Below are 15,336 nucleotides of genomic sequence, written 5' to 3' on the forward strand. Positions count from 1 at the left end.
CCTGTGTACCGCTCATAGCTTTTCGCCCACCCTACCCTAATACACAATGCCAAGGGTTTTGAGTGAGTTACAGGCCGTTTAAAAAACATTAAACCAAGGATAATCTCTCCCATAAGTCTCTTCCATAGAATATTTCATTATCTTCGGTCTAAACGGAGGCAGAGGTGCGTTGTTATGCAAAGAATGCACACAGTAGGGTCATTTCCTTTGATATTTTAAGTAGGAATTGTGCACCAATATTGAACATTTTAAAGTTGTTTAATACTAAATAGAGACCAAATGGAGAATTCAATAAATCTGATTTTTTATTTGAACAAAACTTGCTAAAGTGCCAAGATTCAGCATTTTGACATGTTCCTCCGTCAACCCTGTCACCTCTAGGATGATTTTAACCCACTTAACCCCCAAATGTCTCCATGTTCCTCCGTCAACCCTGTCACCTCTAGGATGATTTTAACCCACTTAACCCCCAAATGTCTCCATGTTCCTCCGTCAACCCTGTCACCTCTAGGATGATTTTAACCCACTTAACCCCCAAATGTCTCCATGTTCCTCCGTCAACCCTGTCACCTCTAGGATGATTTTAACCCACTTAACCCCCAAATGTCTCCATGTTCCTCCGTCAACCCTGTCACCTCTCTTCATCATTGTCAACCCCTGGTTCTTTTTTTGCTTTGACAAAGTCATTTCTGAAGATTATTATTTATTTCCTGTGATTAGTGATTCCTTTATGTCTGTCCCTCATTTTAAGTCATTGAATTGTCATTTTAATATGGTGAAACTACAAAAACAAAAAATAAGCGTTGAACATCTAATTGTCAAATCATTGTGTAAAAGCAATAACATACCCTCTATGACAGAATGTTAAAAATAGATCTGTGTGGTTGTTATTACTTCGTGCCTCATAGCGCCACAGAGAGGGAGAGTGTGTGTGTGATGACATACCCTCTATGACAGAATGTTAAAAATAGATCTGTGTGGTTGTTATTACTACGTGCCTCATAGCGCCACAGAGAGGGAGAGTGTGTGTGTGATGACATACCCTCTATGACAGAATGTTAAAAATAGATCTGTGTGGTTGTTATTACTTCGTGCCTCATAGCGCCACAGAGAGGGAGAGTGTGTGTGTGATGACATACCCTCTATGACAGAATGTTAAAAATAGATCTGTGTGGTTGTTATTACTTCGTGCCTCATAGCGCCACAGAGAGGGAGAGTGTGTGTGTGATGACATACCCTCTATGACAGAATGTTAAAAATAGATCTGTGTGGTTGTTATTACTTCGTGCCTCATAGCGCCACAGAGAGGGAGAGTGTGTGTGTGATGACATACCCTCTACGACAGAATGTTAAAAATAGATCGGTGTGGTTGTTATTACTTCGTGCCTCATAGCACCACAGAGAGGGAGAGTGTGTGTGTGATGACATACCCTCTATGACAGAATGTTAAAAATAGATCTGTGTGGTTGTTATTACTTCGTGCCTCATAGCGCCACAGAGAGGGAGAGTGTGTGTGTGATGACATACCCTCTATGACAGAATGTTAAAAATAGATCTGTGTGGTTGTTATTACTTCGTGCCTCATAGCGCCACAGAGAGGGAGAGTGTGTGTGTGTGTGTGTGTGTGTGTGTGTGTGTGTGTGTGTGTGTGTGTGTGTGTGTGTGTGTGTGTGTGTGTGTGTGTGTGTGTGTGTGTGTGTGTGTGTGTGTGTGTGTGTGTGTGTGTGTGTGTGTGTGTGTGTGTGTGTGTGTGTGTGTGTGTGTGTGTGTGTGTGTGTGTGTGTGTGTGTGTGTCCATATCCCCAGCACAGAGTGAACACATACACACTACAGGGTTGGGAAGAAGACAGACGGGCTCTCCTATCCATGGCTGGGCTCAGTGTGTATGTTTGGCTGTCTACTCCTGACATAACATTTGATTCTGACCAGGGGAAGAGAGAGGTAGAGAAAGAGTGAGGAAGAAAAATAGTTAGAGGGAGAGTGGTAGAGTGTGATATAGACAAACTTGGTAGGGGAGAGGTTGAGAGACAAAGGGAGGCGGAGAGAGGAAAGAAGGACGAGGAAGTGTCTGATCTGATCGGTTGGCTGTTGTGTTTTCAGAACTCAGCACGGAGGAAGAGGAGGAGGGAGACGATGAACAGGGCAGCACTGATGAGTTCTCAGACAGTATCGAAGACGATGAGGATAAACTGACTGCCAAAAGCCTGGCCTCCACTAAGGTACATGTGACTTCTTACCTTTAAATCTTAAATTGTACACTAGCCTTGTGCCTCTCATCGTAGTCTCTCTCGAACAGACTGGTTGCCTCTCAATGTTCCAGTATCAATGTTCCAATGTTGTTGCCTTCGGTATGGGATTTCCAACACTTATCTCATCCCCTTGTACTTTAGAGCTTAATGTTGACAATCTTCCAGCCTGGTTGCCAGACTGTTTCTGTATTCAACAACACTGCATTGTTCTCTTGCCAAATAAGACAATAACAAAGCGATTAGCTGAAGCAGACGCAGACCAGTACCCAGACTAACAAGTCCTTTTTCATGTTATGAAACTGTAATTCTGTCACCCCTCTCTCTAACTCTCTTTTCCTCTCTTTCTTGACCAGAACTCTGGAATGGCCTGTGGGCAGGGGGTGCTGTCTGGAGGACCTGTGAGTGGAGCACAGTCCCAGGGGGCCATGGGGCAGGTGAAGCAGCTGGCTGAACAGAAGAGAGCAATAGAAGAAGAACTGGAGGAGATGAGAACCCAGCTGGAGACCACCGGCTACTCCTCCCTAGCCCAGATGAGGTATGTACATACACAGTACCCACTTACCTACATACGTCAGTATCTACTAATCGAACACATTAAATGGTCTATGCCAGTGTTACTCACTATTTTTTGCAAGGGGGCCACTTTGGGTTGAGACAATCCTTCAGAGAGCCGCACAGATCTTTATTCTACTTTTTCTTCCAATATTATCAATTGAGAGCAAATTCAGAGCAATAGAGCACATGCAATTGATTTGATATACAGCACATCACAAATATATACATACACACATCAAATAGTCTACATCACATGTATACGATGCATATTAAGGGGCACCTCAGTAGTTGGATGAGCGAAAATGTCTCTTCTGCTCCTTGACTGAATTCATTCTAAATGTACAGTTGAAGTCGGAAGTTTACATACACCTTAGCCAAATACATTTAAACTCAGCTTTTGACATTTAATCGCCGTAAAAATTCCCTTTTTAGGTCAGTTGGGATCACCACTTTATGTTAAGAATGTGAAATGTAATAATAATAGTAGAGAGAATGATTTATTTCAGCTTTTGTTTCTTTCATCACATCACAATAATAGTGGATAAGCAATTACAATAACCCTTAAGCAGTGTAGTTGTTGTTATTCATACTGAATCCCATGGTTTACTCTCCATCGCGTGCAGGAGTACACTGCTGAGGCTGCAACAAGAGAACGAGGCCCTAAAAGAGAACCAAGGGGAGGTAGAAGGTCTAGGAGAGCTGGAAGATCCAACAGACACGTGTCAAGGATGGGAACAGGAAGAGGAAGAGGAGGAGGAGGAAGAGGTACTACCAGCGGTGGGACCCACCCAGAGCAAGCGTGGGCCCCCAGCAGTAAGGATGAGAGAGGGAAGGGGGAAGAGACAGTGTACCAGACCTCACTCCTTAGACCTGGGTACTCTCCTGTCCCACCGTCAGCCAGACCACACAGAGAAGGTAAAGGTACAATCCTCTACCCAAAACCAGTGCTTGCCGGAATAGTGTTTAACATCTCACTCTGTGTAGAATTCAAAATGTTCATCTTACTCTCTGTCTCTCTATCTCATTCTCTCTCCCTCTCTCTTCCCTTATATTCTCTCCCTCCACTACTCCCTATCTCTGTCCCCTGCCCCTCATCTATCCTCCCTTTCTCTCCCTCTCTCTCTGTGTCTACTTCCTTCCCCCTCTGTGTTGGTGTAGCTATAGCAGTCTATGTAGGGCAGTTTTCTTAGCCTGGGGATAGTTTATATAAGCAGCACTGGCTCTGGGCAGGCAACTGCTGCTCCTTTTTTTCAGGCGAGGGGAAAGGAGTGTTCTGTGTTTCAGCATGTGCTTTATGAAATAGGACACAGGACATCCAGTTGTAGTTGGAAGTTTACATACACCTTAGCCAAATGCTGCATTCATAACCAAGTGGGAAGGTGTAAATTGCCAGTTGGATGCATTCAAATGCTTTGAACTCATTTAGAAAATGCTAATTGGCTAATGACGTCACAGGCCAGCGTGTGGGAGAAGTCGGAACTCAAGGGTTAGAGACGAGTTTCCCACTAGTTGGAGGGGCATTCAAGTGGATTTTGCCTTGTCTTGATTCCTATAGGAGGCGGGGTCTGATGATGTCACTGATGATGTGGGCGGGTTCTGGCAGCATGTGGAGACGGGTCTCCGTGATCATGTGGTTCGTCTGCGTTCTGATTTGGCGCTGAGCAGACAGGAGAGCAGAGAGCTGCAGGAGAGACTCATGGTGTCTGAGGCCACGGTCCACGCGCAGGCTGAACAACTCAAGGACTACAGGGAACTACTGAGTGAGTCATCATACACCTACGCCGAAAACATACATGCATACCACAGGATGCTGCTACGGAGGCTCATAATCATGTCTGGAAAGTACACAATTAAATACAGTGTATCTGATTCACTTCATTGAGTCACTCGATGTAATTTACTCAAGGAGTAATGGTTCTCACGCACACTCTCACAGCGGAGACGTCAGTAGAGCAGGACAGCAAGCAGGTCCAGGTGGACCTACAGGACCTGGGTTATGAGACGTGTGGCCGTAGTGAGAACGAGGCAGAGAGAGAGGACGCCAGCAGCCCGGGTAACTGAGCTATGTCTCTCCTTTATTTGTCTCCCCAGTCTCACCTGTCTTTTCTCTCGCTCCTGCCTGGTCTTACACCTCTCTCACCTGTCACCTTTCACTGCTTTTATCTCACTTTGCCACTTGAGACATCTCAAACTCGCCATACGGTAGCTACTTGACTTTTCACACACACCTCCCCTGTCACTACCTTACCTGTGCCGGGTGTGATGATCTGTACAACTTGTTAGTCTCTTCCTGTATCGCTCCTCCCTCAGAGTTTGACGATCTGGAGATGTGTACCTCACTGAGCCACCAGCAGGACTATGAGCATGCCGGGGTTTGGTTCCATGGTGACGGGGGGTGGGCGGGGCTTATGACGAGGGGGAGGAGTCAGTGACAGGCTCTCTACAGCAATTGGTCCAGGACCTGCGTTCTAAGCTGGCCCGCTGTCACAAGGTGATTCGTGGGTTGCAGCTACGTGTGCGTTCACTATCCACCACCAGCGACTACGCATCCAGTCTGGAACGCCCCCCGCGCAAGGTACGTCATATACATACAAGACCTGATTGATTGATCAGTTGATTGATTGCTTCAGTGTCTTATTCGCTTCTTGCTTTATGGGCTGATATGACATTTTCTGTGACTATTCAGTCTTTTCTCTCCTCTCTATCAGGTGAACTGGGCATTCGAGGCCTCCCCAGCCCCCAGCGGTGTGGAGGAGGATGAGGGCTGGATGTCCGACAGCCTGGGGCCTCGCATGGAACCCAAGCCCAGCCGGGAGCTGCGAGAGCTGATGTCCCGAGTGGCCTCACTGGAGGCGCAACTCAAGAGCTCCAGGCTGGAGGGGAAAGGAAGGGCGGTGGAGGAGGGGAAGTGTGCTACCTGGCCCGGGTGAGGAAATGAAGGAAGGAAATAATGATGATATTGACTATGATAACAATGATAATGGTGATGAGAACTATGATAATGGTGATGATAACAATGATAATGGTGACGATAACTGTGATAACGGTGATGATAACTATGATAATGGCTTTGATGACTATAACAAGGATAATGGTGATGATAACCATGATAATGGTGATGATAACTGTATAACGATAATGGTGATGATGACTATAACAATGATAATGGCGATGATAACTATGATAATGGTGATGATACTGGTGATGATAACTATGATAATGGTGATGATGACGATCTCTGTCTTTAATGTCTTGACCCCTCCTCTTCCTCCCTCTCTGCACAGGAAGTACAACACTCTGATCCAGGCACAGGCCAGGGAGTTGTCCCACCTGCGTCAGAAGATGAGGGAGGGCCGCGGAGTGTGTCACATCCTCACACAGCACCTGGGAGACACCACCAGGGTATGACACTGACGATCTCTCCACAGATCAGGACATTATGTACCACGTCGACAGTGATTGAATCAAATAAATGTAATTGAAGTAAAAATATATATATATTTAGCTATTAACTGAATGTAGTTGATTCGACAGGCGTTTGAGGAGCTGCTGCGTGCCAACGACATCGACTACTACATGGGGCAGAGCTTCAGAGAGCAGTTGGCACAGAGCACTGCCCTGGCACAACGTGTGGGCACCAAGATCAGTGGGCGTGAGTGTGGAGAACACACAAACATATGCACACACACACACACACACACACACACACACACACACACACACACACACACACAGTGGTTGCAATCGCACACACGCGCAGACACACACACATTCCCTGATCTTCTGTCCTCCCTTTCCTCTCCACTACCACTCCATCTCTCTCCTCAGGTGACCGTGCTGAGCTCCATGATGATAAGATGGGCCATGAGCTGCTTGCTTTACGGTGGGTTTTTATGACCTATTGATGTGTCTCCAAAATGGTTATACAAATTATATTAGAACGTGATTGCGGCCTTTGAGCTCTGTGGTGGATCTTTCCAGGTATATGCTGCTGGTTTGTGGCCTGTTTTCTGGTGGCCTATGTCTGTCTGTACGTGTACACTACCGTTCAAAAGTTTGGGGTCACTTAGAAATGTCCTTGTTTTTGAAAGAAAAGCACATTTTTTGTCCATTAAAATATCATCAAATTGATCAGAAATACAGTGTAACATTGTTAATATTGTAAATGACTACTGTAGCTGGAAACGGCAGATTTGTAATGGAATATCTACATAGGCGCACAGAGGCCCATTATCTGCAACCATCACTCCTGTGTTCCAATGGCACGCTGTGTTAGCTAATCCAAGTTTATCATTTTGAAAGGCTAGTTGATCATTAGAAAACACTTTTGCAATTATGTTAGCACAGCTGAAAACTGTTGTTCTGATTAAAGAAGCAATAAAACTGGCCTTCTTCAGACTAGTTGAGTATCTGGAGCATCAGCATTTGTGGGTTTGATTACAGACTCAAAATGGCCAGAAGCAAAGAACTTTCTTCTGAATCTCGTCGGTCTATTCTTGTTCTGAGAAATGAAGGCTATTCCATGCGAGAAATTGCCAAGAAACTGAAGATCTCGTACAACACTGTGTACTACTCCCTTCACAGAACAGAGCAAACTGTCTCTAACCAGAATAGAAAGAGGAGTGGGAGGCCCCGGTGCACAACTAAGCAAAAGGACAAGTACATTAGAGTGTCTAGTTTGAGAAACAGACGCCTCACAAGTCCTCAACTGGCAGCTTCATTAAATAGTACCCACAAAACACCAGTCTCAACGTCAACACGACTCCGGGATGCTGGCCTTCGAGGCAGAGTTCCTCTGTCCAGTGTCTGAGTTCTTTTGCCCATCTTAATCTTTTATTTTTATTGGCCAGTCTGAGATATAGCTTTTTCTTTGCAACTCTGCCTAGATGGCCAGCATCCCGGAGTCACCTCTTCACTGTTGACGTTGAGACTGGTGTTATTTTAATGGACAAAAAATGTGCTTTCCTGTCAACAACGAGGACATTTCTAAGTGACGCCAAACTTTTGAACGGTAGTGTATCTATTGTAGGAACTGAGTAAAGGATGAGATAATCAATCTCTTTTTCTCTCCCTAGGCTGAGTAAGGAGCTCCAGCAGAAAGATAAGATCATCGAGTCCCTCCACACCAAGCTACAGCAGCGTTCCGACACCCCCTGCAGCAGCCACGCCCACTCAGAGACCACCGACCAATCAGACAGGACCTCCTTTGTGTCAGACGAGTGCCGGACCAATGAGGACCTGGAGCTATGCTCAGATGTGGACGAAGCCAGCGAATACGCTCAGGGAGAGCAGGAACAGGGGGCGAGACATGGCCCAGGAAACACAGGTACAGTAGCCACTTAAACTTAGGTAATATGTGTTATTCGTAGACACATACTCTAAACCTCCCTCCATCCTCTTTCCAATCTCCTCTCATCCCTTTCACCACTCTTTTTCCAGACCTCCACCACTCCCTCCCTCCACCCTGCCTTAAGTCCTCCAGCAGCTGTCCTAACATGCTGTACTCCACCCCTGAGTTGGCCAGTCAGACTGGTCCTGTGTCCTGCTCCCTACCCGCCTCCCAGTCCCTCCCTGGCCTATACCCTAACCATGACCCCTGGGGTCAGCATATGACCTTTAACCCCCAGTCCAGGACCTTGTCTATGGAAGCGATGCAACAGGAGCTGGATACCCTGCACAGACAGATGGCTATGAATGAGAGTGAGCAGAGTTAGCGTTAGCATGTGTTTTTGGAGTATACTAACTGAGGGACAGGCTTGGTGCTATGGATTGGGGGAGTACCAGAATGGAGTAGAATCTGTAGCATGTATTCTGTGTGATACCGACAGGGACAGCATTGGCTGGAGTAGTGGCTTTATAAATACATGCGATTGATTGGATGATGTTAGGGCTAGCAGGCCTAGTGTGGATCAGGATGAGACAGCGAATAGAGTGTGGATGTGTCAATGTTGGGGTTGAGAGATCCCAGAAGCACCTGCTTCTGGTCCAGGTATACTGTAATACCCTCTAACAAGTTTCTCTATAGAGATATAGCATATCTGGACCAGAAGCAGGCGCTGTATCATCAAACACAAGTTGGGGCCATATCACCTTAGAGTAACATCAAACCAAATATGGAGTTGATCTGAATTGATTTCAGGTGAATTGGACATCATTTTTTAAAAACATGTCCACATGCCCCAATCACTTCCATTGATTGTTAGTGTGTGGTGGCTAAGGTTAGCTGAAGTTTGTAGTGGCTGTTTAAAGAAAAATGAACCATGGATTACAGTTTATCTTGGCCCATAGACTACTTCCAGGGTGAGGAACCATCTAACATCAAGTTTAAATTTAGTGAACTACTCCTTTAACAGCACCTAAGTTTGGCTCATAAATACAGACTCTGTTCTGTATGGCTGTGTTTCTGACATCTCTCCCATATCCATGGTTACAGGCTTTGTGGTTCCACACGCCAACGCTCTGTCCAACCTCGCACCAGCCGCCCACCACCAGCCAGACCACTCCCCTTACGGCCAGATTACCCATCATGCCTTTTACCCACACCAGCTAGGCAGCCGACCCCCAGGCCAAGCCCTGAAGGCCAACACAGACCTGGTGGAGAAGGGTGCATTGTGGGATATGGAGAACATGGTTCAGCCAGCCAGGGTTGGGTCATCAGGAAACAATTCAAGAAACAGCTTCACTGGCATGAAGACCCCTTTTCATTGATCTTATTATTTTCCATATAGGTTACAAGTTGTGTTTATTCATAGGGCACTTGAAAGATTTATCTTTGAACTTACCTTTGTATGCTAATCCATGAACTTTCAACTTTTGATGAACTTTACATATTGGCTATACACTATTTTACAGCATCTCGGTTCATCTATGACCACGGCATGCACAATATACACTGTGCACAAAGATGCTGACGTAAACAAGAATCTGAACTCTCTTCTCTGTCCTGCGTTCCCCAGGTGTGGACCTGATCGAAGAGCACCTGAGAGAGGTGCGGTGTCTGCGTCAGCGTCTGGAGGAGACCATCAGGACCAACGAGAAGCTCAGGCAGCAGCTGGAGGAACGCCTGGCCACCACCGGCCGCGACGGAGGAGCCCCCACTAACATCTACATCCAGGGGGTGGACTCTGTCAGCCAGCTGTCCAATGAGATCAGAGTCCTGAAAGAGGAGAACCTGGCTCTCCAGGCACAACTGCAGGCCAGCTCAGGTACTGCATCTCACCAACCCATGCTGTGGTCAACATAGAACCACATTCTGCATATTTGTTCTATTTGGCTGAATCATTTAATCTTGTTCCAAAGGATGGGATGTAGTGTCTAACTTTTCCCCGCCATCATATGTGGTTCCCCTCAGATACGTGTGAGGAGGCGGAGCAGCTGCGTGAGGTGGTGGTGACGGGGCGTGCCCGCCTGAAGCAGGCGGAGCTAGAGGCGGAGCAGTGGAAGGAGGAGCTCCGACGGCTGCAGACACATAGCCAGGAGCAGGGACAGCAGATTCACACACTCAGACAGGAGAGGCAGAACAGCCATGACAAGAACAATAGGTGTGTGTGTGTGTGTGTGTGTGTGTGTGTGTGTGTGTGTGTGTGTGTGTGTGTGTGTGTGTGTGTGTGTGTGTGTGTGTGTGTGTGTGTGTGTGTGTGTGTGTGTGTGTGTGTGTGTGTGTGTGTGTAGTCACCCAGTATCTCTCTCTTGTCTCCAGGCTCCAGCAGCAGTTGTGTGAGAGCAGGGAGCTGCTCCACTCTCTGCAGAGTGAGCTGCAGGTCTACCACAGAGTGTGTGTGTGGTCACCCAGTATCTCTCTCTTGTCTCCAGGCTCCAGCAGCAGTTGTGTGAGAGCAGGGAGCTGCTCCACTCTCTGCAGAGTGAGCTGCAGGTCTACCACAGAGTGTGTGTCAACGCCAAGGGCAACCCAGGTCAGCTTACTCACTTCATCCACAAGCTAGTGGTTTCATATAGCACTGCAATTCAGGAGGTTGCCTTTAAATCAATGCTCACCAATGGAAACATATGTTAAAATATTAACCTAACTTGAGATGCGTACACATAACTGGGACATTTGCATATATCAGACACTGCTGGCATAGAATTCCAAATTACGCTCAGAAGTTTCTGTTTGGACTTTATACTTGCTGTGGGCCTATGACATACAGTGTTATATTGACTGACACTGTTATTGTGATTTTCAGGGTACCTGTGTGAGGGCCAGTACGGTGGGGTCCCTGCCGTGCCCGTGGAGCTGGGGGAGCTGCTAGGGGAGGTGAGGAGCCTCAGAGCCCAGCTCCAGTCCAGTGTCCAAGAGAACAGTGTCCTGAAACAACTGGAGCTCCACAAACACCTGGAGCAGAAGCTGGGAGGTGGGGTCCACGGAGGGGTGGGCGTCATTGGGGGGATGGAGCCCCCTCGTACCCCGTCTCTCAGTGCCCTTACAGCCAGCCCCCAGAGGGACAGCCTCTACAGACGGCAGCTACTGCATGGTAAGCGCGTGTTGTCTGGTGTAGTGGTGTGGTTTGGGGTTACAGTATGGAAATACATTTTGATATCAGCTTGATAGGCACCAATACTCAATACCAGCCTAAGCTTAATATTGGCCCACTCTTCAACACTATCAATGGGACCAACCGGTTTGTCTCGTGTAAATCCCATTGAACTGACTGATTGCTGTGTTTAATGAACAAATAACAACAGAGTAATGCCGTTTTTTGTTATTGAAAGCACTATAATTTAGTGAATGTTGAGTGTTCAGGGTTGTGTGTGTGGTGGCCGAGCATCCCTGTCTGTCTGTGTGTGTGTGGTGGCCGAACATCCCTGTCTGTCTGTCTGTGTGTGGTGGCCGAACATCCCTGTCTGTCTGTCTGTGTGTGTGGTGGCCGAACATCCCTGTCTGTCTGTGTGTGTGTGGTGGCCGAACATCCCTGTCTGTCTGTCTGTGTGTGGTGGCCGAACATCCCTGTCTGTCTGTGTGTGTGTGGTGGCCGAACATCCCTGTCTGTCTGTGTGTTGTGGCCGAACATCCCTGTCTGTCTGTGTGTGTGTGTGGTGGCCGAACATCCCTGTCTGTCTGTGTGTGTGTGGTGGTGTCTGTCTGTGTGTGTGTGGTGGAACATCCCTGTCTGTCTGTGTGTGTGTGGTGGCCGAACATCCTTGTCTGTCTGTGTGTGTGTGGTGGCCGAACATCCCTGTCTGTCTGTGTGTGTGTGCTGGCCGAACATCCCTGTCTGTCTGTGTGTGTGTGCTGGCCGAACATCCCTGTCTGTCTGTGTGTGTGTGTGGTGGCCGAACATCCCTGTCTGTCTGTGTGTGTGTGTGGTGGCCGAACATCCCTGTCTGTCTGTGTGTGTGTGCTGGCCGAACATCCCTGTCTGTCTGTCTGTGTGTTGTGGCCGAACATCCCTGTCTGTCTGTGTGTGTGTGCTGGCCGAACATCCCTGTCTGTCTGTCTGTGTGTTGTGGCCGAACATCCCTGTCTGTCTGTGTGTGTGTGCTGGCCGAACATCCCTGTCTGTCTGTGTGTGTGTGTGGTGGCCAAACATCCCTGTCTGTCTGTGTGTGTGTTGTTCTGCAGACCCAGCTCCGTCTCCCCCGGTCAGAGACATTGGGCTGTTTAACTGTGGATCTCCATACCACGTTCTCTACACAGACCTGGAGGAGACCCCGCTCACTGCCAATGGTGTGACTCTAACGCTAACTGCATCCTGTTTAATGACAAATGGGGAAATGAGAGTTGTACATATCTGATTTTTAAATCTGTAGGATTTTACACAAGTCTGGTTATAAGGTTAAAATTGTCCAGGAAGGATGTTATTCCGGATGTTTAATCGCTCCATTTCCTCAAAAAACAAATAACATCTCAAATTCTCTCGTTTACCAGTTAGTCTGACACTAAGGCCTTGTCTCTTCGTCTTCCTCCCCTCGTACAGATCTGGACCCCCACTCAGAGCTGGAGGGTGACGCCCCGGACGGCTCGTTCTCTAACCGGAACGGGCGCCATGCCATCGGGCACGTGGACGACTACAGCGCTCTGCAGCAGCAGGTCCTGGAGGGGAGGAGTCTAGTCCAGCGAATGGAAACAGCCCTGCAGGCCTGCCTCAGCCAATCAATGTTGGAGGGCAGCCACGACCAGGTAAGAGGGAAAGTAGCACTATTACAACTGAATTGGAGATGACCTAATCTCGAAACCCAGAACCAAATCCTGCGCGCTGGCCACATACTCAATGTAAACAGTCTGTTGCTACAGGTACATTTAGGAAATTGAAGATGTCTAGCTAACTGTCTCTGTGTAGGTCCTCCTGGACTATGGGCGCGTGAGGAGTCTGCTGTCAAACACCAAGACCCTGAGACAGATCCTAGAGGAGGTTGTGTCCCTGATCAAGATGTTTTGGAGGGCTGCCCTGCCCAGCACAGACTGTTACACCCATAACCTTAAGAAGGTGCACTATACATGGTTTACTACCAGTATATTATGAATCCTTTCGTTGTAATTGGTGGTTTGTCAACCATGTGATGGCTGTGAGACACTCTATTGGTAAGGCAGGCTGCTAGGCAGAGATGTGAACTGTTGTTTCGTTTATTGTTTGATTGAAATATTGAGTTGATTGATCATTGTATTGATTTATTGATTGATTGCTGTGACCCATGCAGGAGAAGTGTATGCAAGAGGAGATTCTGTCGCTGAGGGGGCGTATCTCAGAGCAGGGGGAGGTGCTTCAGGGAACCATCCAGAGACTGAGGAGCACCAGCCGCACCAAGGAAGGCATGGAGCACTTCATCGTCAACCAGTGTGAGTGTCTGTGTGTGTTTGTGTGTGGGTGTGTGTGTGGTCTGGTGTCCCAGTGTGTGTATGTGGTCTGGTGTCCCAGTGTGTGTGTGTGGTCTGGTGTCCCAGTGTGTGTGTGTGGTCTGGTGTCCCAGTGTGTGTGTGTGGTCTGGTGGTCTGGTGTCCCAGTGTGTGTGTGTGGTCTGGTGTCCCAGTGTGTGTGTGTGTGTGTGGTCTGGTGTCCCAGTGTGTGTGTGTGTGTGGTCTGGTGTCCCAGTGTGTGTGTGTGTGGTCTGGTGTCCCAGTGTGTGCGTGTGGTCTGGTGTCCCAGTGTGTGTGTGTGTGTGGTCTGGTGTCCCAGTGTGTGTGGTCTGGTGTCCCAGTGTGTGTGGTCTGGTGTCCCAGTGTGTGTGTTTGGTCTGGTGTGTGTGTGTGTGTGTGTGTGTGTGTGTGTGTGTGTGTGTGTGTGTGTGTGTGTGTGTGTGTGTGTGTGTGTGTGTGTGTGTGTGTGTGTGTGTGTGTGTGTGTGTGTGTGTGTGTGTGTGTGTGTGTGAAAAAGGTCCTAGTTAGATGTTTCTTCTTATTGTACAGTTCCCCTTTTCATTGCAGTATCAAGGACTCGTGATGTGCTGAAAAAAGCCAGGACTAACTTGGAGGTAAGAGATTGTAATTGTCCTCAATACATACTGTATGTGGTATACCCAAGTATTCCCATCTTGTATACCACATAAAATGCTGTTCATGTGTTGTGTTCAGTATCTGGTTACCCAGTCCTAGTGTCAGTACTGTATCTCTAGTGTTGTCTCTGTTTTGCACCCTCCCTGTCTGTTTCACCTGTTCCTTCATCCTGCGTTTGTCTCTTCCCTCCTTCCTCCTCCTCCTCCTTTCCCCTGAGTACCTCCAGAAGAACGATCGGAGGATCTCCTCTCTAAGCTCCTCCTCTTCCACTCCTTATGCTGGTAAATGGTTTGGCACACTGTGGCTTGGCCTGTTGTGCCTGTCGTGCTGTGTGACATCACTGTTTTACCATCCAATCAAACAACAGAAAAGTAATATTTAAGGACTATCATATAAGTCATACAAATGGATGAATATAAGTCGTAGAAACCAATGCCTTGTCCTAAATCAATACCTCAATGAGTTTTTTTATCACCCCTAGAATTATATTTAAATGCTGTTTATACACTGAACAAAAATATAAACGCAACTTGCAACAATTTCAAAGATTTTACTGAGTTACGGGCCCAAATCTATGGATTTTACATGACTGGGAATACAGATATGCATCTGTTGTTTACAGAGACCTTAAAAACAAGGCAGGGTCGTGGATCAGATAACCAGTCAGTATCTGGTGTGACGACCATTTGCCTCATACAGCATGACACATCTCCTTCGCATAAAGTTGATCAGGCTGTTGATTGTGGCCTGTGGAATGTTGTCCCACTCCTCTTCAATGGCTGTGTGAAGTTGCTGGATATTGCCGGGAACTGGAACGCGCTGTCATACACATTTCGATCCAGAGCATCCCAAACAGGCTCAATGAGTGACATAACCGCTCCAGCCATTACCATGAGCCCCTTCTCCCCAATTAAGGTGCCACCAACCTCATGTGCATTCAAATTTCCATCGACAAAATACATGTTTAAAAAAACAAAAAAACATTTTACCCCATAAAATGCAATCGTGTTCGTTGTCCGTAGCTTATGTCTACCCATACCATAACCACACTGCCACCATAAGACACCCTGGTGAGCTGAGACGGTTTCTGACCGTTTGTGC

At 47.4% G+C, this 15,336-nt stretch overlaps 1 protein-coding gene across 1 annotated transcript in view; it reads left to right on the plus strand.

Moving 5' to 3' along the window:
• Positions 1-15,336, plus strand: part of LOC118395242 (myomegalin-like) — a 57,499-nt gene that overhangs the window by 38,170 nt on the left and 3,993 nt on the right. Inside the window, exons 21-44 of the mRNA XM_052464270.1 lie at positions 2,101-2,219; positions 2,603-2,784; positions 3,428-3,719; positions 4,360-4,564; positions 4,741-4,857; positions 5,115-5,176; positions 5,221-5,379; positions 5,513-5,730; positions 6,089-6,206; positions 6,339-6,456; positions 6,633-6,687; positions 7,880-8,130; positions 8,244-8,504; positions 9,238-9,489; positions 9,761-10,009; positions 10,156-10,345; positions 10,617-10,717; positions 10,991-11,278; positions 12,367-12,471; positions 12,722-12,924; positions 13,085-13,231; positions 13,443-13,581; positions 14,167-14,213; positions 14,462-14,516. Coding sequence (XP_052320230.1) covers positions 2,101-2,219; positions 2,603-2,784; positions 3,428-3,719; positions 4,360-4,564; positions 4,741-4,857; positions 5,115-5,176; positions 5,221-5,379; positions 5,513-5,730; positions 6,089-6,206; positions 6,339-6,456; positions 6,633-6,687; positions 7,880-8,130; positions 8,244-8,504; positions 9,238-9,489; positions 9,761-10,009; positions 10,156-10,345; positions 10,617-10,717; positions 10,991-11,278; positions 12,367-12,471; positions 12,722-12,924; positions 13,085-13,231; positions 13,443-13,581; positions 14,167-14,213; positions 14,462-14,516 — 3,933 coding nt within the window. The remainder of the gene's footprint in view (positions 1-2,100; positions 2,220-2,602; positions 2,785-3,427; positions 3,720-4,359; positions 4,565-4,740; positions 4,858-5,114; positions 5,177-5,220; positions 5,380-5,512; positions 5,731-6,088; positions 6,207-6,338; positions 6,457-6,632; positions 6,688-7,879; positions 8,131-8,243; positions 8,505-9,237; positions 9,490-9,760; positions 10,010-10,155; positions 10,346-10,616; positions 10,718-10,990; positions 11,279-12,366; positions 12,472-12,721; positions 12,925-13,084; positions 13,232-13,442; positions 13,582-14,166; positions 14,214-14,461; positions 14,517-15,336) is intronic.

Source organism: Oncorhynchus keta, chromosome 15 (genome assembly GCF_023373465.1).
Source record: "Oncorhynchus keta strain PuntledgeMale-10-30-2019 chromosome 15, Oket_V2, whole genome shotgun sequence".
Lineage (NCBI taxonomy): Eukaryota > Metazoa > Chordata > Actinopteri > Salmoniformes > Salmonidae > Oncorhynchus > Oncorhynchus keta.